Raw genomic sequence first — 24815 nt, forward strand, 5'->3', positions numbered from 1 at the left:
CCTTGTCAAATGCCTTTTGGAAGTGTAAATACACTACGTCCACTGGTTCCCCTTTATCCACTCTATATGTTACTTCCTCAAAGAACTCCAGCAAATTTGTCAAACATGACTTCCCCTTCATAAAACCATGCTGACTTTGTCCTATTAAATTATGATTATCCAAATGTCCTGTTACTGTCTCCTTAATAATGGACTCCAAAATTTTACCTACCACAGATGTTAGGCTAACCGGTCTATAGTTTCCAGCCTTCTGTCTACTGCCCTTTTTAAATAAGGGTGTTACATTAGCAGTTTTCCAGTCTGCCGGGACCTTTGCTGAGTCCAGGGAGTTTTGGAAAATTATTACCAATGCATCCACAATCCCTACCGCCACTTCCCTCAAGACCCTAGGATGTAAGCCATCAAGTCCAGGTGATTTATCCGCCTTGAGTCCCATTATTTTACCGAGTACCACTTCCTTAGTGATTTTGATCGTGTTTAGCTCCTCCCCCCCTTTAGCCCCCTGTTTGTCCAGTGTTGTGATATTCTTAGTGTCTTCTACTGTAAAGACTGATGTAAAATATTCATTCAGTGTTTTTGCCATCTCCATATTTCCCACCATTAATTTCCCGGTCTCATCCTCTAAGGGACCAACATTTACTTTAGCCACCCTTTTTCTTTTTATATAACTATAAAAACTCTTACTATCTGTTTTTATATTTTTTGCTAATTTACTTTCATAATTATCTTCCGTTTCTTAATCAATCTTTTTGTTATTTTTTGCTGTCTTTTAAAGTTTTCCCAATCCTCTATCCTCCCACTAGATTTGGCTACCTTATATGCCCTTGTTTTTAGTCGAATATTATCCTTAATTTCTTTACTTAGCCACGGATGGCTGTCTTTTCTTTTACACCCTTTTCTTCTCAGTGGAATATATATTTTTTGGAAGTTGTAAAATAACTCCTTAAATGTACACTACTGATCATGTATCGTCTTACCCTTTAATCTATTTTCCCAATCCACTCTACTCAATTCCGCTCTCATACCTTCATAGTCTCCTTTATTCAAGCTTAGCACGCTTGTTTGAGATCCAACCTTCTCACCCTCTAATTGAATATGGAATTCAACCATGTTATGGTCACTCATTCTAAGGGGATCCTTTACTAGGACATTTTTAATTAATCCTGTCTTGTTACACAGGACCAGATCTAAGGTTGCTTGCCCCCTGGTCGGTTCAGTTACATACTGCTCAAGAAACCCATCCCTAATACACTCAATGAACTCATCCTCAAGGCAGCCCTGCCCAATTTGATTTGTCCAATTAATATGATAGTTAAAATCCCCCATAATTATAGATGTTCGCTTATTACAAGCCTCAACTATTTCCTGATTGATACTCCGTCCAACAGAATTGCAACTGTTCGGAGGCCTATAGACTACGCCCACGAGTGTTTTTTTCCCCTTATTATTCCTAGGCCTAGAATTTCGCTATCGCCGCGCCAGGTCTTTAGCGCCCGAAATTTAGCGCTCGCCCGGATTCCCGTAGCGCCCGCCTGAAATTCAGTTGCAGCGCCCCAAGAGGGAGGCGGGCGCTATTGCAGGGTTTGGCCGCCTCGCTTGGGGCGCTGAAAGTCAATTTCAGGCGTCCAGCTGCCGCTGCGCCACCCGATGAGGTGCGGCAGGCTGGGGTACTGCAGGCCTCCTCCTTCTCTTAAGGAGGAGCTGCCTGCAGCCGTGAGATCGCCGCTGGATTCCCCCGGCAAATGAGCCCGGCACCACGGAGAAGTGCCGGGCTCGCGGGGGTCAGAGACCAATGCCGCGGGGGGGTGGTGTGGGAGTCCGGGGAGGAAGGAGCGGCCAAGCGGCCGCCGGGAAAGCGTGTACAAAATGATGAGGGGCATAGATAGGGTAGACAAAGAGGAACTTTTCCCCTTAGTAGGGGGGTCAATAACAAGGGGGCATAGATTCAGGGTAAGGGGCAGGAGATTTAGAGGGGATTTGAGGAGGAACTTTTTCACCCAGAGGGTGGTTGGAATGTGGAACTCAATGCCTGAAAGGGTGGTAGAGGCAGGAACCCTCACAACATTCAAGAAGCATTTGGATGAGCACTTGAAATGCCATTGCATACAAGGCTATGGACCAAATGCTGGAAAATGGGATTAGACTGGACAGGGATGGATGGGCGGCGCAGACACGATGGGCCGAAGGGCCTCTTTCTGTGCTGTAAAACTCTATGACTCTATGACCTCCACCTTTACGCCCCGGCCTCTCGGAGCTGCAAGGCCCCGTTTTACAAACGCTCCTTGCGCCCGCTACGGGTGAGGCGGCGGCAACTGAATTTGGGCGTTGGGCCGGCATCGCGTTGAAACCGGGGCGCTGCGCACATCGATGACGTCATCGGTGCCGGCGCAGCGCTACCGGCTAACGCCACCCTTTGTGCTACACTAAATTCCAGGCTACCAACAGCGCCGGCGCTAAAGACCTCTTTAGGCGCTAAGTGGGCGCTAACACCACTGAATTTCTAGGCCCTTATCTCCACCCAAACTGTTTCATTATCCTGATCTTTTGACCCAATATCATTTCTCCTGTATTACAGTGATTCCTTCCTTTATTAACATAGCCACCCCACCTCCCCTTCCTTCCTGCCTGTCCTTCCTGATCGTTAAATAACCTGGTATGTTTAATTCCCAGGCATTGTCACCCTGCAGCCATGTTTCTGTAATGGCCACAAGATCATACCCATATGTAGTTATTTGTGCCATTAACTCATCTATTTTGTTACGAATGCTACGTGCATTCAGATAGAGAACTTTCAAATATGTTTTGTGACACTTAGTTCCTGCTTTTGCCCTTTTTATTACTTTACCTTTTACTCCATACCTTCTGCCCCTTCCTGACACGCTCTGGTTTTTAATTTCCCCACTGCTACCTAAGTCTATGACCTTCTCTGTTGTCATTTTTATTATTTGCTCTCTAGGAACCTCCCCCCCACTAGTTAGTTTAAAGCCCTCTCTACAGCCCTAGTTATATGATCCGCCAGGACTCTAGTCCCAGCACTGGCCAAGTGAAGCCCGTCCCAACGGAACAGCTCCCTCCTGCCCCAGTACTGGTGCCAGTGTCCCAGGAAGCAAAACCCATTTCTCCCACACCAGTCAATGAGCCACGCATTTAACTCTCTAATTTTATTTGTCCTAGCCAAATTCGCTCGTGGCTCAGGTAATAATCCAGGGATTATTACCCTTGTGGTTCTGCTTTTTATTTTGGCCCCTAGCTGCTCAAACTCCCTCAGCAGAACCTCCTTCCTTGTCCTATCTATGTCGTTGGTACCAACATGGACCACAACAACTGGATCCTCCCCCTCCCACTCCAAGTTTCTCTCCAGTCCAGAGGAGATGTCCTTAACCCTGGCACCGGGCAGGCAACACAGCCTTCGGGACTCTCGCTCTCGGCTGCAAAGAACTCTATCTATCCCCCTAACGATACTATCCCCTACCACTACAACATTTCTTTTAACTCCCCCCACTTGAATGGCCCCCCGCTCCACGGTGCTGTGGCCAGGTTGCTCATCCTCCCCGCAGTCCCTGTTCCCATCCTCACAGGGAGTAAGAGCCTCGAACCTGTTGGACAAGTGCAAGGGCTGCAGCTCCTCCAACACTACCTCCTGGATCCCCGTACCTGCCTCACTTCTAGTCACACCATCCTGACCCTGGCCACGGACTACATCTGAATTAATTAATCTAATTGGTGTGACTACCTCGTGATACACAGAGTGCAGGTAACTCTCCCCCTCCCTGATGTGTCTCAGTGTTTGAAGCTCGGACTCCAGCTCTTCAACATGGAGCCGGAATTCCTCGAGCAGCCAACACTTACTGCAAATGTGATCACCGTGAGCATCAATGGTGTCCACCAGCTCCCACATATTGCAGCAGCAACACATCACCTGATCTCCCATTCTATGTAATTAATTAAATTTGATATTATTTTTAAATACCCTCTGTCCCGATTCTAGATGATATCGCACCTTAGAAACTATAAACCAAAGAGATTTAAGCTTAAAAAGGGAGAAATACTTACCAACCAATCACTTACCCGCTTTCTGGTGATGTCACACTTGGATTACTTTTTACCTCTCTCCTTCCCTCCGAGTTCCCAGACTGGAGACTGGTACGCCTTACCTGGTCTCTGGGACTTTTATAGCCCCGCTGCTGCCGCTGAAACACCCGCCGACGCACTGAGGCCTTACCTGGTCTCTGGGACTTTTATAGCCCCGCTGCTGCCGCTGAAACACCCGCCGACGCACTGAGGCCTTACCTGGTCTCTGGGACTTTTATAGCCCCGCTGCTGCCGCTGAAACACCCGCCGACGCACTGAGGCCTTACCTGGTCTCTGGGACTTTTATAGCCCCGCTGCTGCCGCTGAAACACCCGCCGACGCACTGACGCTAACGGGTGGCGCAGCCCACTGAATTTCTAGGCCAAAATGTTTTAAAAAACAATTTTTAACCTACTTATTAGCAACTTACTAACAACATGTCCCAGATCTTCAAAATGCCACGATTTGTCGCAACATTGTAAATTCAGACGTTCTACAGGTTTATGGTTTTGCAACAAACAGTAGAGAAAATCTTATCCCATTGGATTTTATGCACTGGTGTCCAATCTTCTGAGTATTCATAGGTCTCTCTTCACTCCAATCTCTTGCTAAATCTAACTGGGTTAGATGTGCCTACAGGTTTGAGTGACCTTGCACTTGAGGATGAAAAACCTAAATAGTCAACTCAAATCTTTTTCTAACACATGTCTATGAGGATAATCAGTAACTCTTGTCCATTTTTATCTCACATGTCCTTTGTATTTTTATAAAAGCATTCATTGTGTAAGAAAGCTGGGTGTTGTAATTTGACAAGAAAATCACACAATATTTTGGTACATCGCTTAACCTCTGTAGATGCAACAAGCAGTTACATCAGTTGAGTCACAGTAGAATGTTTGTACAAAGGCAGCCTCTGCCATAAGCTCCAGGGCTGTGAGCTAGGCTTGAGCAAGAACACTTCTCTAGCACAGCAAGAAGATTATCAGTTACACCTCTGTGTTTTCAGAATATGCTAGTTTTGAATCGGACAGCTGTACTAATGGAAACATTCATAATTGGCCACCTCCCAATTTACCAGAATCTCAACTGCTGAAATGTGACTATAGACAGCCTTCTTGAGAGTGTACCCTCACTAGATAGGATGTCTTAGAGCGGCTGCAGAACATTTTGGAACAGGAGGGTGAACAGCCAGTTGTCGTAGTGCATATAGGTACCAACGATATAGGTAAAAACCGGGATGAGGTCCTAAAAGCTGAATATAGGGAGTTAGGAGGTAAATTCAAAAATAGGACCTCAAAGGTAGTAATCTCAGGATTGCTACCAGTGCCACGTGCTAGTCAGAGTAGAAATAGAAAGATATTTCAGATGAATACGTGGCTACAGGAATGGTGCAAGGGGGAGGGATTCAAATTTCTGGGACATTGGAACCGGTTCTGGGGGAGGTGGGACCAGTACAAAACGGACGGTTTGCACCTGGGCAGGGCCAGGACCGATGTCCTAGGGGGAGTGTTTGCTAATGCACTGGAGGAGGGTTTAAACTAAAATGGCAGGGGTTTGGGAACCTGAGCGGAGAGACAGAGGAAAGGGAAACCAGGATAAAAGCAAAAGACAGGAAGGAGAGAAACAAAAGTGGCAGTCAGAGAAATCAAGGGTTTAAATCAAACATGGCCACAGTAAATAATAATTCTAAAAGATCTAAGAGCGTTAAAAAAACAAGCCTGAAGGCTTTGTGTCTTAATGCAAGGAGCATTCGTAATAAGGTGGATGAATTAGCTGCGCAAATAGAGGTAAACGAATATGATATGATTGGGATTACGGAAACATGGCTCCAGGGTGGCCAAGGCTGGGAACTCAATATCCCGGGATATTCAATATTCAGGAAAGATAGGCAAAAAGGAAAAGGAGGTGGGATAGCATTGCTGGTTAAAGAGGGGAATAACACAATTGAAAGGAAGGATATTAGCTCTGATGTGGAATCTGTATGGGTAGAACTGAAAAATACCAAGGGGCAGAAAACGTTAGTGGGAGTGGTATATAGACCTCCAAACAGTAATGCGGAGGTCGGGGATGGCATCTAACGGGAAATTAGAGAAGCGTGCAATATGAAGCAGCAGTTATCATGGGTGACTTTAATCTACATATAGATTGGGCTAACCAAATTAGTAACAATACTGTGGAGGAGGAATTCCTGGAGTGTATACGGGATGGTTTCCTGGACCAATATGTCGAGGAACCAACTAGAGATCAGGCCATCTTAGACTGGGTATTATGTAATGAGAAAGGATTAATTAGCAATCTTGTTGTGCAAGGCCCCTTGGGTCAGAGCGATCATAATATGATAGAATTCTTCATTAAGATGGAGAGTGAAATAGTAGACTCGGAGACTAGGGTCCTGAATTTAAATAAAGGAGACTACGATGGTATGAGGTGCGAGTTGGGTAGGATTGATTGGGGAATGACACTCAAAGGGTTGACGGTGGATGGGCAATGGCAAACATTCAAAGATCGCATGGATGAACTACAAAATTTGTTCATCCCAATTTGGCATAAAAATAAAACAAAAAAGGTGACTCAACCGTGGCTAACAAGGGAAATTAGGGATAGCATAAGATCCAAGGAGAGGACATATAAATTGGCCAGAAAAAGCAGTAAACCTAAGGATTGGGAGCAGTTTAGGATTCAACAAAGGAGGACAAAGGGATTAATTAAAAGGGGGAAAATAGAGTATGAGAGTAAGCTTTCAGGGAACATAAAAACTGACTGTAAATGCTTTTATAGATATGTGAAGAGAAAAAGATTGGTGAAGTCAAGCGTAGGTCCCTTGCAGTCGGAATCAGGGGAATTTATAATGGAGAACAAAGAAATGGCAGACCAATTAAATACATACTTTGGTTCTGTCTTCACAAAGGAGGACACAAATAACCTCCCAAAGATGTCGGGGAACATAGGGTCTAATGACAGGGAGGAACTGATAGAAATCAGTATTTGTAGGGAAATGGTGTCAGGGAAATTGATGGGATTGAGGGCTGATAAATCCCCAGAGCCTGATAATCTACATCCTAGGGTACTTAAGGAAGTGGCCCTAGAAATAGTAGATGCATTGCGGGTCATCTTCCAAAATTCGATAGACTCTGGAACAGTACCCATGGATTGGCGGGTAGCTAATGTTACCCCACTGTTCAAAAAGGGTGGTAGAGAGAAAACGGGGAATTACAGACTGGTAAGCCTGACATCGGTAGTGGGGAAAATGCTAGAGTCCATTATAAAGGATGTAATAGCAGAACACTTGGAAAAAAAAGTGACCGGATCGGACAAAGTTAACATGGATTTACAAAAGGTAAATCGTGCTTGACTAATCTACTGGAATTTTTTGAGGATGTAACTGGTAAAACAGACAAGGGAGAACCAGTGGATGTGGTGTATTTGGATTTTCAAAAGGCTTTCGATAAGGTCCCACATAAGAGATTAGCGTGTAAAATTAAGGCACATGGGATTGGGGGCAAGGTATTGACTTGGATAGAGAACTGGTTGACAGACAGAAAGCAAGAGTTGGAATAAACGGGTCGTTTTCCGAGTGGCAGGCAGTGACTAGTGGGGTACCGCAGGGATCAGTCCTTGAACCCCAGCTATTCACAATATATATTAATGATCTGGACGAGGGAACTAGATGTAATATCTCCAAGTTTGCAGATGACACAAAGCTGGGTGGGGGTGTGTGCTGTGAGGAGGATACCAAGAAACTCCAGTATGATTTGGACAGGTTGGGTGATTGGGCAGAAGAATGGCAGATGCAATATAACGTGGATAAATGCGAGGTTATCCACTTTGGTGTCAAAAACAGGAAGGCAGATTATTATCTGAACGGCAATAGATTGGGAGAAGGGGAAGTGCAACGAGACCTGGGTGTCCTTGTGCACCAGTCGCTGAAGGTAAGCATGCAGGTGCAGCAGGCGGTTAAGAAGGCAAATGGTATGTTGGCCTTCGTAGCGAGAGGGTTTGAGTACAAGAACAAGGATGTCCTGCTGCAGTTGTACAGGGCCTTGGTGAGACCACATCTGGAGTAGTGTGTGCAGTTTTGGTCGCCTTATCTGAGGAAGGATGTTCTTGCCATGGAAGGAGTGCAGCGAAGATTCACCAGGCTGATACCTGGGATGGCAGGAATGACGTATGAGGAGAGATTGGGTCGATTGGGCTTGTACTCGCTGGAGTTTAGAAGAATGAGAGGGGATCTCATCGAAACGTATAAAATTCTAACAGGACTAGACAGACTAGATGCTGGAAGGATGTTCCCGATGGTCGGGGAGTCCAGAACCAGGGGTCAGTCTAAGGATAAGGGGTAAGCCATTTAGGATAGAGATGAGGAGGAATTTCTTCACCCAGAGAGTGGTGAACCTGTGGAATTCTCTACCACAAAAGGCAGTTGAGGCCAATTCATTAAATATATTCAAGAAGGAGTTGGATATATTTCTTAAGGCTAAAGGGATCAAGGGATATGGAGAGAAAGCAGGAACAGGGTACTGAATTTGGACGATCAGCCATGATCTCGTTGAATGGCGGAGCAGGCTCGAGGGGCCGAATGGCCTACTCCTGCTCCTATCTTCTATGTTTCTATCAAGCTGAGATCAGATGTACAGTCCTTGCCAATGGAAATGTTTTCAATAGTGTCAACTAATAAAAAAACTGGAGGAATTAAGTTAAAAAAGGCCAATGCTCCATATTGCTAGAACATATCCACTAGCTGGAAACATGTCAATTTTCTATAGCTGTCCTAGATAATTAAAGTACCTGTGTTTTAGGCATAATGCATCTAGCCAGCCTGCTGAATATATTACAGAAAAACTGCAGCCATTGTTGCCCATAGTAAATACTTCTTTTAGCATTTTAGAGTTTTCTTTAGCTGTAAGAGGTTCTTTTAGACAACAAAACAGAAGCCAAATCTGCCAAACCAGAAGGGTTCCTTCTAAATACAGATTGAGCCCCACAGGACCCAGGCATCTTGACATCTTAGCTGGCTATATCAGCCTTTTGAATCCCTATTAGTTCAAGGTTATAAGCTTATCTGAGAGTCAAAAGTATAAAGTGCCCATGAAGGGCATTTACAGTTTATCTTGATGGAATTAAATTCAAATTCAAATTCAAATTCAAATTCAAATTCAAATTCAAATGCTTTATTGGCATGAAAGTTTACAGAGAACCATATTGCCAAAGCTTACATAGCAAAAAGGTACATTTTCAAACATTCTGTAGGTGTCAATCGATTTGACATTTGTTGGGTACATACAATATTACTTTTAAACAATATTAATTTTAAACAGTCTTTGTACTTCATTTGGTACGTTCAATATTAATTTTAAACAGTCTTAATTATCTGTTGCATAGATTTCTCCCACAGCATCTGCAAATTCAGCAGTCTAGAATCCAGGACATGAAGGAAACATTACCAATTTTAGAATTTTGTCCCTTCGGACGTTAAACTTAAAAGTCAGATGTCTGTAATGTGGAACAGTTAGAACTGCAATAATTCTGTGTCTGAATCTGATACCTCCCTTTCTTTGTCAATGGATTCTCAGATCTATACGGGTTTATGATTAGGTAGTATTCAGATCAAGGTGACTAATAACTATCAAATAATGAACCAGAAGCAAAGAGTTTCCTGCTTCACTTATGATGAGATTTAGGAGTGAGTTGCATAACTTATCACCGATTCACTTGATTAGTACAGTATAAGGATCTAAGTCTGGAATGGGAAGTTCAGATTTTTCCACATCCTTACGAGGTGTTTTCTTTGGTGTCAATGCAAACTCTGGCAGGGCAGATATGAAAATTTTGGCCAAATCTTGTATATTCCTTCCTGATCATCATCTGTTTTTCTGAATGGGAGTATGAAGAGTGAGATTCTTGGGAGGATTTAAAGTGATTTCCAGATTTACTTTTTCAGCTACCCGAGTCTTATCAAGCCATTGATTCTTTGTTCTTTTACATCGAACTTGGAAAATTTGACAGCACTTACCGAAAAATCAAAAGACCTTACTGTAACCGAAAAAAATGGATGATGAAGAACTATTCAAAGACTTTCTTCTCATTCACATGTAACTCATACTGTCAATAATGGGAAAAATAACATAAAATAAACCATGCACAAAGTATTATATGTGTGGTAGGAAAGGGAAGCCATATGGTGTAAGAATTTAAATTATTTAGAAACACAAGTACTGCTAATAAGGACTGTTGGATTACAGAAAACACTGCTATTTAACTTATACAACTTTTTGGTGATAGGCTATCGACAAACATCCACTACAAGCCCACTGACTCCCACAGCTACCTGGATTACACTTCCTCCCACCCCGCTTCCTGTAAGGACTCTATTCCATTTTCCTAGTTTCTCCATCTTCGCCGCTTCTGTTCTGACGATGCCACCTTCCATACTAGTGCTTCCGATATGTCTTCCCTTTTCCTCAACCGAGGATTCCCTTCTACCGTGGTTGGCATGGCCCTCGACCGTGTCTGTTCCATTTCCCGCACTTCTGCTCTCACCCCTTCTTCCTCCCAGAACCACGATAGGGTTCTCCTTGTCTTCACCTTTCACCCCACCAGCCTCCACATTCAACGGATCATCCTCTGCCATTTCCGCCACCTCCAACGTGATCCCACATATCACGCATCTTCCCCTCCCCTCCCCTTTCAGCATTCCGAAGGGACCGCTCCCTGCGCAACACCCTGGTCCACTCCTCAATCATCCCGAACAGCCCCTCCCCTCCCCATGACACCTTCCGTACAAGCACAGGAGATGCAACACCTGCCCTTTTACCTTCTCCCTTCCCACTGTCCAGGGCCCCAAACACCCCTTCCAGGTGAAACAGCGATTTAATTGTACTTCTTGCAATTTAGTATACTGTATTCACTGCTCACAATGCGGTCTCCTCTACATTGGGGAGACCAAACGCAGATTGGGTGACCGCTTTGCAGAACACCTCCGTTCAGTCCATAAGGGTGACCCCGAGCTTCCGGTCGCTTGTCACTTTAATTCTCCTCTCTACTCCCACTCTGAGCTCTCTGTCCTCGGCCTCTTTACTGTTCCAATGAAGCTCAACGTAAGCTCGAAGAACAGCACCTCATCTTTCGATTAGGCACTTTACAACCTTCTGGACTCAACGTTGAGTTCAACAATTTCAGACTATAACCCCCCATTTTTTCAGGCGGCAGCTGTTGATGATTCTGCCATCCCCAGTTGCAACATTTAATCTCTCTTGTCTTCAATCCTGACTGTCCCTTTAGTTCCTTCCTCCCCTTCTCCCCTTTCCCTGCCTCTGCACCTGCTTAAAACCTGTTACATCTCCAACTTTTACCAGTTCTGACGAAGGGTCCCAGACCTGAAACGTTAACTCTGTTTCTCTCTCCACAGATGCTGCCTGGCCTGCTGAGTGTTTCCAGCATTTTCTGTTGTTTTTTCAGATTTTCAGCATCTGCAGTATTTTGCTATTACATTTACAACTTTGATTTGTAAAGCAAGTATATTTTATTTATTTTTAATTTTATTGGGCTGGATTTTCTCAATGGGAAGCTTTTGGAGGCGGGACTGTTGCTTGCTGGCTTTCAATCCCGCCATCAGCTTCTGGTCAACCAGCAGGATTTTCCCCTGATTAACCTTGTTAAGCCTGCCCAGTGAGCTCAGCAGGCCAATTAGGGGGAAGTCAGTGACAGAGCACGTCAACGTATGACGTGCCATCTGTCAAAAACTTTGGAAAGAAGAAATGTCATCGTTTGACAGCTGTGTGAAGCTGTCAAATACTGACATTCTGTGTAGTTTGATGAGTCCTTGTGTTCAGGACTCATCAAACCTTTGAACTTTGCAGAAATCACCTGGCTGTTGGTCTGGAGGATCCAACAGCTAGTCTGAGATGTTGGGACAGCGGCTGAAGGCTGTAGGCAGAAACAAAGGTAAGTGAACATTTTCTAACACTTTACACTCACCTTACATACTTACCACTCCACACTTGCACCCATCACTCACCTCTACATCGCACTTTCAGACCCCGCCAACCCCTGCAGACCTCCTACTCGTCTCTTACACCCTGGCGGGGTTCCCCGAGGTCGGGAAGCCTGCACTTCGGAAGGAAAAATGGGGATAATCCTTTTTTCTGCCTGTTAACAGGCAGTTAATGGGCTTTAATCCTTTTCCCGCCTCGAGGAGACGGGACCCGGGGCAGGATAGCTTCCCGCCTCCTGGCAAGAGGGCACGGAGGCGGGTTGGGGGCAAGTTTGCCACCTGCCCCCAAATTCTGCACCTTTACCGGCAGTCTCGCCTCCATACCCGCCTCCTCGGGGCTGACAAAATCCAGCCCATTATATTCATAGTAGTTTTCACCAAAATGCCAATGAACAGTTGTAAAGTTTGTTTTAAGAAAACATTTCTTTCCTTCCAGTTTGTCAATGGAGTACAATTCCAGCGACTGCAATTCATGGGAAACATCTCGGCTTTGCTCTATTGTTGAGCTCTTCCTCTTCTATCAGCTTGGTGTAATTAGCATTTCAAGGGTAAAAATACCTAAATACCTCCAGTTACCAACACATTAAAATACTGTCCTTACATCGGACATCAGAAAGTACCAGTGGCAGAAGAGATCACTACTGGTAGTAGCATCTAGTGCCCGTCCACACATGACCCCCCTCCTGAGTCTTACAAACAACACCACCCATACGAGTTTTTCATGAATATACAGAATTCTCCATAGGGAGCAGTCTTGTGACACAATACAGCCAATTTTAACTGGCCTCACGACAACACCAATAGGCAGCTGCTGGGTGTGCTCTGCCTGTCAACCTTTAGGCGAGAGGCGACACCTCATAACTCTCATACATTCCCTTTGGACTGTGCCAACAGCAGAGGCCTGGGAACAGGTTTCCAGCTTGTCCTCTTAGCTGATGGTCCATAGCATGGGGAGGGGGTTCAAAGCAGAATGGGAAAAAAATGAAAACAGAAACACAGTTCCTCATTCTGACATTCCACTTCAGTTATTCTGCTCTCAAACTAAAGGTACTTACCTGTTCTTTCAACTGATTCCTTTCTGATGAGCAGTTTTCCATTCTCTTTACTGCATCTTCTAACTGCTGGGTCAAGGCATCACGTTCTTGCAGTATTTTCTCATAATGTGCCCTCATCTCCTCAAGGCTCCAGCCTTCAGGCCCAATAGTCTCCATGTTTTCCATTATGCTAGGTCTCGGTGCAGTATTGACTTGTTGTTGCCTCTCGTTTTCTTGGTACTCCATCTGCTGTTTTGTTACTTGCTTTATTGTGATGGTCTGTTCTTCATTTTGCTTTCTAAAGCAATCTCTTTCTGTGGTTCTTTCATCTAATAACTTCCTTGCATGATCCAGTTGGTTCTCCAGAAAGTGTACAGTGGCTGCAGTATACTTCTTTGTTGAATCTAGATCAATCTCCTGAACTTGGTGTGTTAAAACATCTCCTTGAGATCCCACATTAGAATGGGAGTATGTGGGATCATCGGTGCCTACTTCAATTTTCTGTACAACAGGAAGTTTATTGGTCTGCGTTCCTTCTGAAATAAGTACTTTTTCTGCAGAAACATGATTAACTGGCCCATCGCCGTTAGAACCATTCTCTTTAATTATTTTATTGTCAGAACTATCCTCAGGGAGGCTAGGGAACTCCATTAGTTCTGTTTTTTCCTGCTTGGTGCTTTGTTGAATAACAGTGCCTTTAAATCCTCGTATACCTCCATCATCTATGATGATGAGGTCATCATCACTGCTGTTGCCTTGCCTCTCTCTGGTAGAATTCACCGTTCCATAATCCATTGATTGGGCTGTATCAGGAGTACCTGGGGTGGCTAATTGCCCTGCTCTTTCTTTAAAGCGCTTTTTATTCCGGCTTTTATTTTTTGGACTCTGCTTTCGTTTGTTGCTATGGGGGAAGGGGAAAAGAAAAAATCACAAAAGTTATTCCACAGCAATTCATATACCAGTCATTGTTTACTTAGTTTTTAGTTGTTAGAATTTATCTACTGACCAGTAGTTTTCACCAGGATGTCATATTGACAGCCCAATGATTCTTTTTGTTCTTTCAAGTTTTCTCCTAAAGCTGCTGATTCTTGCTGGTGTACAGTTCCATGGGGCACCAGGTGCACTCTGATACCCTGAACCAGCGGCCATTTGCTCATGGATGAGCCTAGACATAGAGGGGGGTGAATTTCCATGGGGATTATTCTGCTTATCCGTGGTAGCTTTGGTAGAAGAACCATTGAAACTCTAGAAAAACGGTGTAACAACTTGTTTGCACCATTTTTCTGGGGTTTTCACATCGAGAGCTTTTACCAACCGTCCCATCAGGAAGCCTCAAATATTTTTCAAAGCAACTTGTATGCTGTAATTAATGTTCTTTTGTTTTTACAAAATCTTTTGCATTGGTTCCTGTAATTTACACCAAATAACATACAATGCCAGAAAAAGATGCAAGACTAAATTGTCAACCTGCTCAATCCTAGGCTGGAGGACACAACACGTTCTTCATTCACATTGTCTGAATATCCTGATGCTGTGCTGAGACTGGTGGAGTATGATCGTGTTCTGCAGCCTTCTTCTTCCTCTTCCTCTTCCTCTTCCTCTTTCTCCTCCTCGCTTTCTCTTGTTTCCAAGTGAGCTTTTCTATGCCTTGTAGATGCCAACTGGGACTGCTGCTGCCCAGGTAACCATAAAAAATACAGAAAGCAAAACAAAATTTCAGAATCTCTGGAAAAAAACATTTCATAGTCGAACAACTGGTGCTGTGGGCAACTACACTAGCTTCAGATATTATTTTCTCTTCTGGAGATCTGCAACTAAATATTGGTCACAATAAAGCTGCCAAATCACTAGACTTAACTATGTGGCTTTCAAAGGAGAAAGAATTGGGTGGATTATAATATTCAGCATCATTAAAAAGTAAAGCACAGTATTTCTAGCAAAATTGTAAACTCATTCAAAAAGAGGACATTTACAATTTTACTAAAAATATATGAACCAAAAGAAATCATCATGAACATACTTTTTCTGTCACGATACATAGTAATCAGAGCAATTCTTCTCAGTGAGTCGCTTAAGAGATGTTACTGAACTCAAAGTATGTTCAATGGCCCTAAAGAAGTTTTAATATACTGGGGTCTAATTTCCCCATCAGCAAAAGCTGCCCTAATGAGTTTGGAAAGGTTGTAATGTACCTCTTCAAAAACTAGCATTGGAGGCGTTATCAGCGGCGGCAGAACAGCGGGAGACCAGGCAGCGCGGACCTAATTGGAGGCGGTATCAGCGGCGGCCGAACCTTTGACGATTTCCAAAAAAACAAGGAGTGACGTCACAGGACAGCAGGTAGGTGATTGGTTGGTGAGTATTAAGGGATTTTTCTCTCTCTTTTCTCTCTAACCTAGGACAGTGGTTTAAACTAGGTGCAGGAAACTACAAAGTATTGTATTAAATTTATAGCTTAACTAGTTAAACTAATATAACTATAAATAATCGTTAAATAAAGACTTTAACTAATTAAATAAATAAAATAAGGCTAGATTAAGATATGGCAGGGCAGGTTGTGTGTCTGGACTGCAGTATGTGGGAGTTTGTGGACAGCGAGATTGTCCCGAACGAACATGTCTGCAGTAGATGTCTCCATCTCGAATCTCTCTGGCTCAGAGTCATTGAGCTGGAGTGCGAGTTGGAGACACTCTGGGCTAAAAATTGAGTAGCGCCCCAATTGAGGCGCTAACTTCACCGGGGCGCTAAAAGTAGGATGTTGATAGTGGGGGATTCGGCAATGGTAATGCCATTGAATGTCAAGGGGAGGTGGTTAGACTCTCGCTTGTTGGAGATAGTCATTGCCTGGCACTTGTGTGGCGCGAATGTTACCTGCCACTTATCAGCCCAAGCCTGAACGTCGTCCAGGTCTTGTTGCATGCGGGCATGGACTGCTTCATTATCTGAGGAGTTGTGAATGGCGCTGAACACTGTGCAGTCATCAGCGAACATCCCCATTTCTGACCTTATGTTGGAGGGAAGGTCATTGATGAAGCAGCTGAAGATGGTTGGGCCTAGGACACTGCCCTTAGGAACTCCTGCAGCAATGACCTGGGGCTGTGATGATTGACCTTCAACCACCACAACCATCTTCCTTTGTGCTAGGTATGACTCCAGCCAGTGGAGCGTTTTCCCCGATTCCCATTGACTTCAGTTTTACTAGGGCTCCTTGATGCCAGACTCGGTCAAATGCTGCCTTGATGTCAAGGTCAGTCACTCTCACCTCACCTCTGGAATTCAGCTCCTTTGCTCATGTTTGGACCAAGGCTGTAATGAGGTCGGGAGCCGAGTGATCTTGGCGGAACCCAAACTGGGCATCAGTGAGCAAGTTATTGTTGAGTAAGTGCTGCTTGATAGCACTGTCGATGACACCTTCCATCACTTTGCTGATGATTGAGAGTAGACTGATGGGGCGGTAATTGGCCGGGTTGGATTTGTCCTGCTTTTTGTGGACAGGACATACCTGGGCAGTTTTCCATATTGTTGGATAGATGCCAGTGTTGTGGCTGTACTGGAACAGTTTGGCTAGAGGCGCGGCTTGTTCTGGAGCACAAGTCTTCAGTATGATAGCCGGGATGCTGTCGGGGCCCATAGCCTTTGCTGTATCCATTGACACCATTGTTCAAGAAAGGGTGCAAGGACAATCCTAGTACAGGAAACTTTGTGCTATCCGACATAGACGGGACCGAGCTGTTGCCGTTCCCTTAAAACTGCCGGACAAACCAGCGTTAATGTTGAAGCATCTGGCAATAAACATTGTTGCTTAGCAACAGCTTCTAAACAGTCGGCCGTACCTTGGAAGCGTCTCTGTCGCTTAGCAACAGCTTCAGAGAGACTTTGCAGAGCCTGACTGTTGAAAAAAAAGCCACGAGAAGAAAAAAAACCTAAAAAAACGGCTGATTTTTGCCGGTGGCTCGACCTTGCCGGACATTTAGCTTCCAGATAACACCAAGTTTCCTGTAAATGTAGGCCCGTCAGTTTAACAACAGTGGTGGGTAAAGTTTTAGAAACAATAACCAAGGAAAAAATTAATGGGCACTTGGAGAGGTTTACGCTAATTAAGGAGAGCCAACATGGATTTGTAAAAGGTAGATCGTGTTTGACTAATCTAATTGAATTTTTTGATGAAGTAACAGGGAGGATTGATGAAGGGAATGCAATGGATGTTGTCTACATGGATTTTAGGAAAGCGTTTGACAAAGTACCACATAGAAGGCTGGTTAACAAAATTGAGGCTCAGGGAATAGGTGGAACAGTGGCAGCTTGGATAAGGAATTGGCTTAAGAACAGAAAACAGCGAGTTGTGGTAAATGTCTGCTTTTCAGACTGGAGGATGGTAGACAGTGGTGTTCCCCAAGGGTCAGTGCTGGGGCCACTGCTTTTTTTGTATAAATAAATGACCTGGATATTGGAATACAGAGTAGAATTTCTAAATTTGCTGATGACACCAAACTTGGGGGGAGGGGTGGCAAACAGTGAGGATGATACCAATCGAACGTAACAGGACATAGAAAGGCTAGCAGAATGGACAGACAAGTGGCAGATGGAATTTAATACAGAGAAGTGTGAGGTGATGCATTTTGGCAGAAGGTACAAGGTGTACAAGATTATGACGGGTTTGGATAGGCTAGACGGAAAAAGGCTGTTCCCACTAGTTGATGGTACAAGGACTAGGGGACACAGATTTAAGGTTTTGGGCAAGAGATACAGGGGGGATGTGAGGAAAAACTTTTTTACGCAGTGAGTGGTTTGGACCTGGAACTTGCTGCCGATGGAAGTGGCAGAGACACTCAATGTTTTCAAGGGGAGACTGGATAGGCACTTGAGGGAAAAAACTTACAGGGCTACAGGTATAGAGCTGGGGAATGGGACTGACTGGATTGCTCTAGAGAGCCAGCATGGACTCGATGAGCCGAATGGCCTCCTTCTGCGCCGTTATGACCCTATGACTATCACTAGAGAAAAAGTACTAGGCAAACTAATGGGACTAAAGGCTGACAAGTCCCCTGGACCTGATGGCCTGCACCCTAGGGCTTTAAAAGAAGTGTCTGCAGAGATAGTGGATGCGTTGGTTGTAATCTACCCAAATTACCTGGATTCTGGAGGTCCCAGCGGATTGGAAAACCGCAAATGTAACTCCCCTATTCAAGAAAGGAGGGAGACAGAAAGCAGGAAACTATAGGCCAGTTAGCCTAACATCTGAAAATGCTGGAATCCATTATTAAAGAATAGAAGGACATTTAGAAAATCATAATAAAACCATGTTGACTCTGCTTGATTGTATGAAAGGGAAATCGTGTTTGACAAATTTACTAGAGTTCTTTGAGGATGTAACGAGCAGGGTGGATAAAAGGGAACCAGTAGATGTAGTGTATTTGGATTTCCAGAAGGCATTCGATAAGGTGCCGCATAAAAGGTTACTGCACAAGATAAGAGGTCATGGTGTTGGGGGTAATGTATTAGATTGGATAGAGGACTGGATAATTAACAGAAAACAGAGAGGGTCATTTTCAGGTTGGCAAACTGTAACTAGTGGGGTGCCACAGGGATCAGAGCTGGGGCCTCAACTATTTACAATCTATATTAATGACTTGGATGAAGGGACCGTGTGTACTGTTGCCAAATTTGCTAACGATACAAAGATAGGTGGGGAAGCAAGTTGTGAGGAGTACACAAAGAGTCTGCAAAGGGATATAGATAGGTTAAGTGAGTGGGCAAAAATTTGGCAGATGGAGTATAATGTGGGAAATAGTGAGGTTATCCACTTTGGTAGGAAGAATAAAAAAGCAAAATATTATTTAAATGGAGAGAGACTATAGAATGCTGCGGTACAGAGGGCTCTGGGTGTCCTTGTACATGAAACACAAAAAGTTAGCATGCAGGTACTGCAAGTAATGGCAAATGGAATATTTATTGCAAGGGGGATGGAGTATAAAAGTAGGGAAGTCTTGCTACAACTGTATACGGCGTTGGTGAGACAACGCCTGGAGTACTGCGTATAGTTTTGGTCTCCTTATTTAAGGAAGGATATACTTGCATTGGAGGCAGTTCAGAGAAGGTTCACTATGTTGATTCCTGAGTTGAAGGGGTTGTCTTATGAGGAAAGGATGAGCAGGTTGGGCCTATACTCATTGGAGTTTAGAAGAATGAGAGGTGATCTTATTGAAACATATAAGATTCTGAGGGGGCTTGACAGGGTAGATGCAGGGAGGATGTTTCCCCTCGTGGAGGAATCTAGAACTAGGGGGCATAGTTTCAGAATAAGGGGTCGCCCATTTAAAATGGAGATGAGGAGGAATTTCTTCTCTGAGGGTCGTGAATCTTTGGAATTCTCTACTCCAGAGAGCTGTGGAGGCTGAGTCATTGAATATAGTCAATACGAAGATAGACAAATTTTTGAGAAACAGGGGAATCAAGGGTTATGGGGAGCGGGCAGGAAAGTGGAGTTGAGGCCAAGATCTGATCAGCCATGATCTTATTGAATGGCGGAGCAGGCTCGAGGGGGCGAATGGTCTACTCCTGCTCCTATTTCTTATTATTTTGCTTCAGTATTTACCAGGGAGATAGAACAGGTGGACATGACATTGGATGATGAGATTAGTAATGAGATAAGTGTATTTAAAATAAAAAGAGGGGATATATTAAATAAACTAATCAAACTCAAAGAGGATAAAACCCCTGGCCCGGATGGACGGCATGCACGCATTTTAAAAGAATCTAGGGAAGATATAGCAGGGGCATTACTATACATATTTAATAATTCGTTCGGCAAAGGTGTAGTGCCAGAGGACTGGCGGATAGCTAACATAATAATACCTATATTTAAGAAGGGCGATAGAACATGTCCAGGGAATTATAGGCTATTCAGCTTAACATCGGTGGTAGGAAAAATAATGGAATCCCTACTAAAGGAGAAAATAGAAGAACATCTAGAAACCAAAAACATAGTAATGAATAGTCAGCATGGATTGCAAAAGAAAAAGTCTTGCTTGACCAATCTCACTGAAATTTTTGAAGAGGTAACAGGGAGAGTAGACCACGGTAATGCAGTAGATGTAATTTATCTAGATTTTCAAAAGGCCTTTGATAAGGTATCCCATAATCGACTGATGAACAAGGTCAGAGAATGCGAAGTCAGGGGACAAGTAGCAGAATGGATAGCTAGCTGGCTTCAAGACAGAAAGCAGAGAGTAGGGGTAAAAAGTAGCTATTCACAGTGGCAGAGGGTGGGTAGTGGTGTTCCACAAAGATCAGTGCTGGGACCACTGTTGTTCACAATTTATATTGATTTAGACTTTGGAATCAAACACAATTTCTAAATTTGGGGGGGATAGTCAATACTGAGAAGGACTACAACAAATTACAGAAGGACATTAATAAACTTGCAGAATGGGCATATAATTGTGAGGTATTACATTTTGGTAGGAAGAATAGGGAGGTCAATTATTACTTGGAGGGTGCGAGTCTAGGTGGGGTAGAGGAACAAAGGGATCTCGGAGTACAAATACACAAATCACTAAAAGTTGCGACACAGGTTAGCAAGGCCATAAAAAAAGCAAACCAAGCATTAGGGTTTATTTCTAGAGGAATAGAATTGAAAAGTAGGGAAGCTATGCTAAACCTGTATCGAACCTTGGTTAGACCACACTTGAGTACTGCGTACAGTTCTGGTTGCCATATTATAAAAAGGGTATTGAGGCACTGGAGAGGGTGCAGAGAAGATGTACAAGGATGATACCAGAAATGCGAGGGTATATATATCAGGAAAGGATGAACAGGCTGGGTCTCTTTTCTCTTGAAAAAAGGCTGAGGGGTGACCTAATAGAGAGGTCTTTAAAATTATGAAAGGTTTTGATAGAGTGGATACAGAGAGAATGTTTCCACTTGTGGGGAAGGGCATGACTAGAGGCCATCAACATAAGCTAGTCACCAAGAAATCCAATAGGGAATTCAGTAGAAACTTCTTTACCCAAAGAGTGGTGAGAATGGGGAACTCGCTGCCACAGGAAGTGGTTGAAGCAAATAGTATAGCTGCATTTAAGGGGAGGCTAGACAAGCATATGAGGGAGAAGGGAATAGAGGGTTATGCTGATAGATTTAGATGAGGAAAGGAGAGAGGAAGCTCGAGTGGAGCATAAACGCCGGCATGAACTGGTTGGGCCGAATGGCCTGTTTCTGTGCCGTATATCCTATGTAATGATCGATTGGAGTAACTAGTTCACCTGACATTCCAAAAACCACAGCACAGGCCCCACTCATTTTCTTTTCTCCAGCTGAGACAGACCGGAGTTCCAAATGGTAAAAGAATAGAAATATGCACTGTGACGTGGCATGATATTTACAACGTCATGGAATACTTTTCTGCCGAGAGTAGGAATAAAATTGTCCTGGTTCTGACTCTTGCACAGGTGCCAGCTGCACTCTGGTACCTCGCCCAAGTGGCTATTCTTCATGTGTATGCCTAGACAGCAAGTATCAGAAGATGAATTGACCATGGCAACATCACAGTTGAGCCTGCTTTTGTTCACATGCTCAAACATTCACTTTCTAGCAAAAGTGATTAGGAATGGATTATCATTTTTTTTTTTAACCTTTGTAGCTCAGGAACTTTGGGACCAAACATACCACCCCACCACTACCTTGAATGTGATTCGCACAAAGTAGTGATTGAACCTGGGATCTTCCAGTTCTGTATGGATCAGCTCCACCCCATATGGTGCATTTATCCACCAGAGCCGTACAGAGCAGGAAGATCTGTGAGCTGATGGAAGCTCCTGTCATAACTCTTTGCAAGCTGAGGGATTCTTTTGAGGCCTGGGAGGCAGTTACAAAAAAGGATTTTATTTTTGTTTAAATTAAATTTTCTAGTAAATGCTGGAGTACTATATACAAGGAAACAAAACAACAGCAACGTTTAAAGCCGGACAATGTTACTGTTGTACAATTTGAAGAAAAAATCAAAAACATTCTAATCTGTTATTTTATGCACAAGGTGCAGAAATTCTACTATAGTCCTTAGAGGATCATTAAAAATAATGGAGTTTAATTTCCTTTGGTTAATGCACTTGTAAAATTCCTTTGGGTGCTATTTTAGTGCAGCTGTTAACCCGTAAACAGGGTAATGACAGAGTTAAAAAGTGTAGAAAGAAATTTTACATGATTGTGTTAAGGAAATTAAACTCCTCAATGTGCTTATTTAAGTCTGAAACTCAGTTGGTATTACCTGCACAAATTACTGCAAATTTAACATCTTATAACATTTCTCTGTCTTGCACCAATGTAATACTAAAAGGACGTTTGTTGTATTTCAATTAACTTTGTGATGTAATTACATCTTACAATCTGAAACAACAATAGACCTATTCCCTTCTTCAGTCTGTCAATCTACAGCACACTTGAAAACAAAAATGTGAAGAAATGCAGAATTCATGAATGACACCTACCTGTGATGAACAACAGCCTTTAACTGAGGCACTGAGATGTTATTAGAGAAGAGAACAAGCATTCAATCAATCACAGAATTTCCTTCAAATACTAACACTACACAGGTTAATCAAAGGCAATGGTTGTGGGATTCCAACTCAATGCTAAGTTCAGGGAGCAATGTGTCTCCACCTCATCCCAACCCAAAGGTGGTGAGGCCAATTTTAATGGACTAAATATCTCCCTAATTTGGGCTGTTGGAAACAAAGGCACGTGGTGATAACAAAAACATATGGGAGAATTTTAACCTACCCCTCCCTCCCTGTGCAAAACTAACAGGATCGAGGCAAATGCCAGTTTTAGACCCTGTCCTATTTTACATTCCATTGACTACAATGAAGAGTAAAATCGAGCTGGATGTAAAACCAGCATTAAACCTGATCCTATCAGTTTTCCACAGGGTATGTTAGATAAAATTACCTGCACCATGCTTCATTTCTACAGTCCAACAATTCAATTTGAAAATCTAACTATCAATGTGTTTTGTGATGCAAATCATTATAATTGGAAGGGGGGGGAGGTGGGGTGTGCAAGAAGCAGAGGAGGAGATAGGGGCTGCTCTAACTGTGATGGTTTCCCAGCTATTATAATTCCAGTTCTAACATCCTCCAATACTCCAGCTGGTTTTGGAATACATCGCAATTATAATCTCACTGCCATACAGAAAAACAATAGGTTGGTTCTCTTATGGACAGTACTTCTGGATGCATCATAACAGCCAAAATGACTTGTGTTTGGTGAGGCAAACAGTCCTGCTCACTGCTCCCTGATTCTAAAAATCCAGACACCAGGAAAGAGAGAAGAACTTCCCTTCACAGGTATCCAAACCACAGCATTCCCATTTTGTTCCCAGCCTTTCACATACATTCGGGCTGATCCAAGTTGGGAACTGTTGCCTCTACTGATGATGTACAATAATGCGCTGTGGGACATGTACAGTTACAAGGCACTGGCTCTTTGCTTGAGTATGGAAGCCCTCTGCTAGGAGGTATGATCAGTAAGTTCGCAGATGACATGAAAATTGGTGGAGTGGTAAATAGCGAGGAGGGAAGCCTCAGGCTACAGGACGATATAGACGGGTTGGTTAGATGGGCAGAACAGTGGCAAATGGAATTTAACACTGAAAAGTGTGAGGTGATGCATTTTGGGAGGACTAACAAGGCAAGGGAATACACAATGAATGGTAGGACGCTAGGAAGGACAGAGGATCAGAGGGACCTTGGTGTGCATGTACATAGATCCCTGAAGGCAGCAGGACAGGTAGATAAGGTGGTTAAAAAGGCATATGGGATTCTTATATTCTATGCCTCAGCTAATGAAGGCAAGAGCAGGGAGGTTATGATGGAGCTGTACAAAACGCTAGTTAGGCCACAGCTGGAATACTGTGTGCAGTTCTGGTCGCCACACTATAGGAGGGATGTGATTGCATTGGAGAGGGTGCAGAGGAGATTCACCAGGATGTTACCTGGGCTGGAGCGCTTCAGCTATGAAGAGAGACTGGACAGGCTGGGGTTGTTTTCCTTAGAGCGGAGAAGGCTGAGGGGGGACCTGATTGAGGTGTACAAAATTATGAGGGGCATAGATAGGGTAGGTAGAAAAGAACTTTTCCCCTTAGTAGAGGGGTCAATAACCAGGGGGCATAGTTTCAAGGTAAGGGGCAAGAGGTTTAGAGGGGATTTGAGGGAAAACTTTTTCACTCAGTGCGTGGTTGGAATCTGGAACTCACTGCCTGAAAGGGTGGTCGAGGCAGGAACCCTCACAACATTCAAGAAGCATTTAGATGAGCACTTGAAACGCCATAGCATACAAGGCTACAGACCAAGTGCTGGAAAATGGGATTAGAATAGACAGGCTTGATGGCTGGTGCGGGCACGATGGGCCAAAGGGCCTCTTTCTCTGCTGTATAACTCTATGCTACCTCACCCAACTAGCCATTCTTCATGTGAGCCGAGAGAGTATCAGCAAGCTATTTTAACGTAAGGCATATCAGAGCCAAGCCCAATCCTGTCCTCACTGAACATCTACATACAGGAAACTTTCGATTAACCGGCCCTAAATAACCGGAAATGTCGGTTAACCGGCAAAATTCAGGAGTAGGTTCAGGTAACTTTTATTACTTGCCTTGCTCCATGTGTTGCTGTGCAAGGGTGTGGCTGCAGCTGTTGCTAAGCTACAGAGACGCTTGCAACTTGTGGCCA

At 43.8% G+C, this 24815-nt stretch overlaps 1 protein-coding gene across 2 annotated transcripts in view; it reads right to left on the bottom strand.

Moving 5' to 3' along the window:
* LOC147125130 (MORC family CW-type zinc finger protein 4) overlaps positions 1 to 24815 on the bottom strand; it is a 169977-nt gene that overhangs the window by 17936 nt on the left and 127226 nt on the right. The window contains exons 14-15 of one of the 2 annotated variants that reach the window (XM_085997843.1): positions 14563 to 14765; positions 13117 to 13996 (exon numbers count right to left, since the gene is read on the bottom strand). In XM_085997843.1, the coding sequence (XP_085853969.1) occupies positions 13117 to 13996; positions 14563 to 14765 (1083 nt within the window). Of the gene's footprint in view, positions 1 to 13116; positions 13997 to 14562; positions 14769 to 24815 lie in introns of both variants that reach the window. The other variant, XM_085997832.1, reaches the window with a different exon arrangement.

This window comes from Somniosus microcephalus, chromosome 1, assembly GCF_052327205.1.
Source record: "Somniosus microcephalus isolate GS21.2 chromosome 1, FLI_Smic_1.0, whole genome shotgun sequence".
Taxonomy (NCBI): Eukaryota; Metazoa; Chordata; class Chondrichthyes; order Squaliformes; family Somniosidae; genus Somniosus; species Somniosus microcephalus.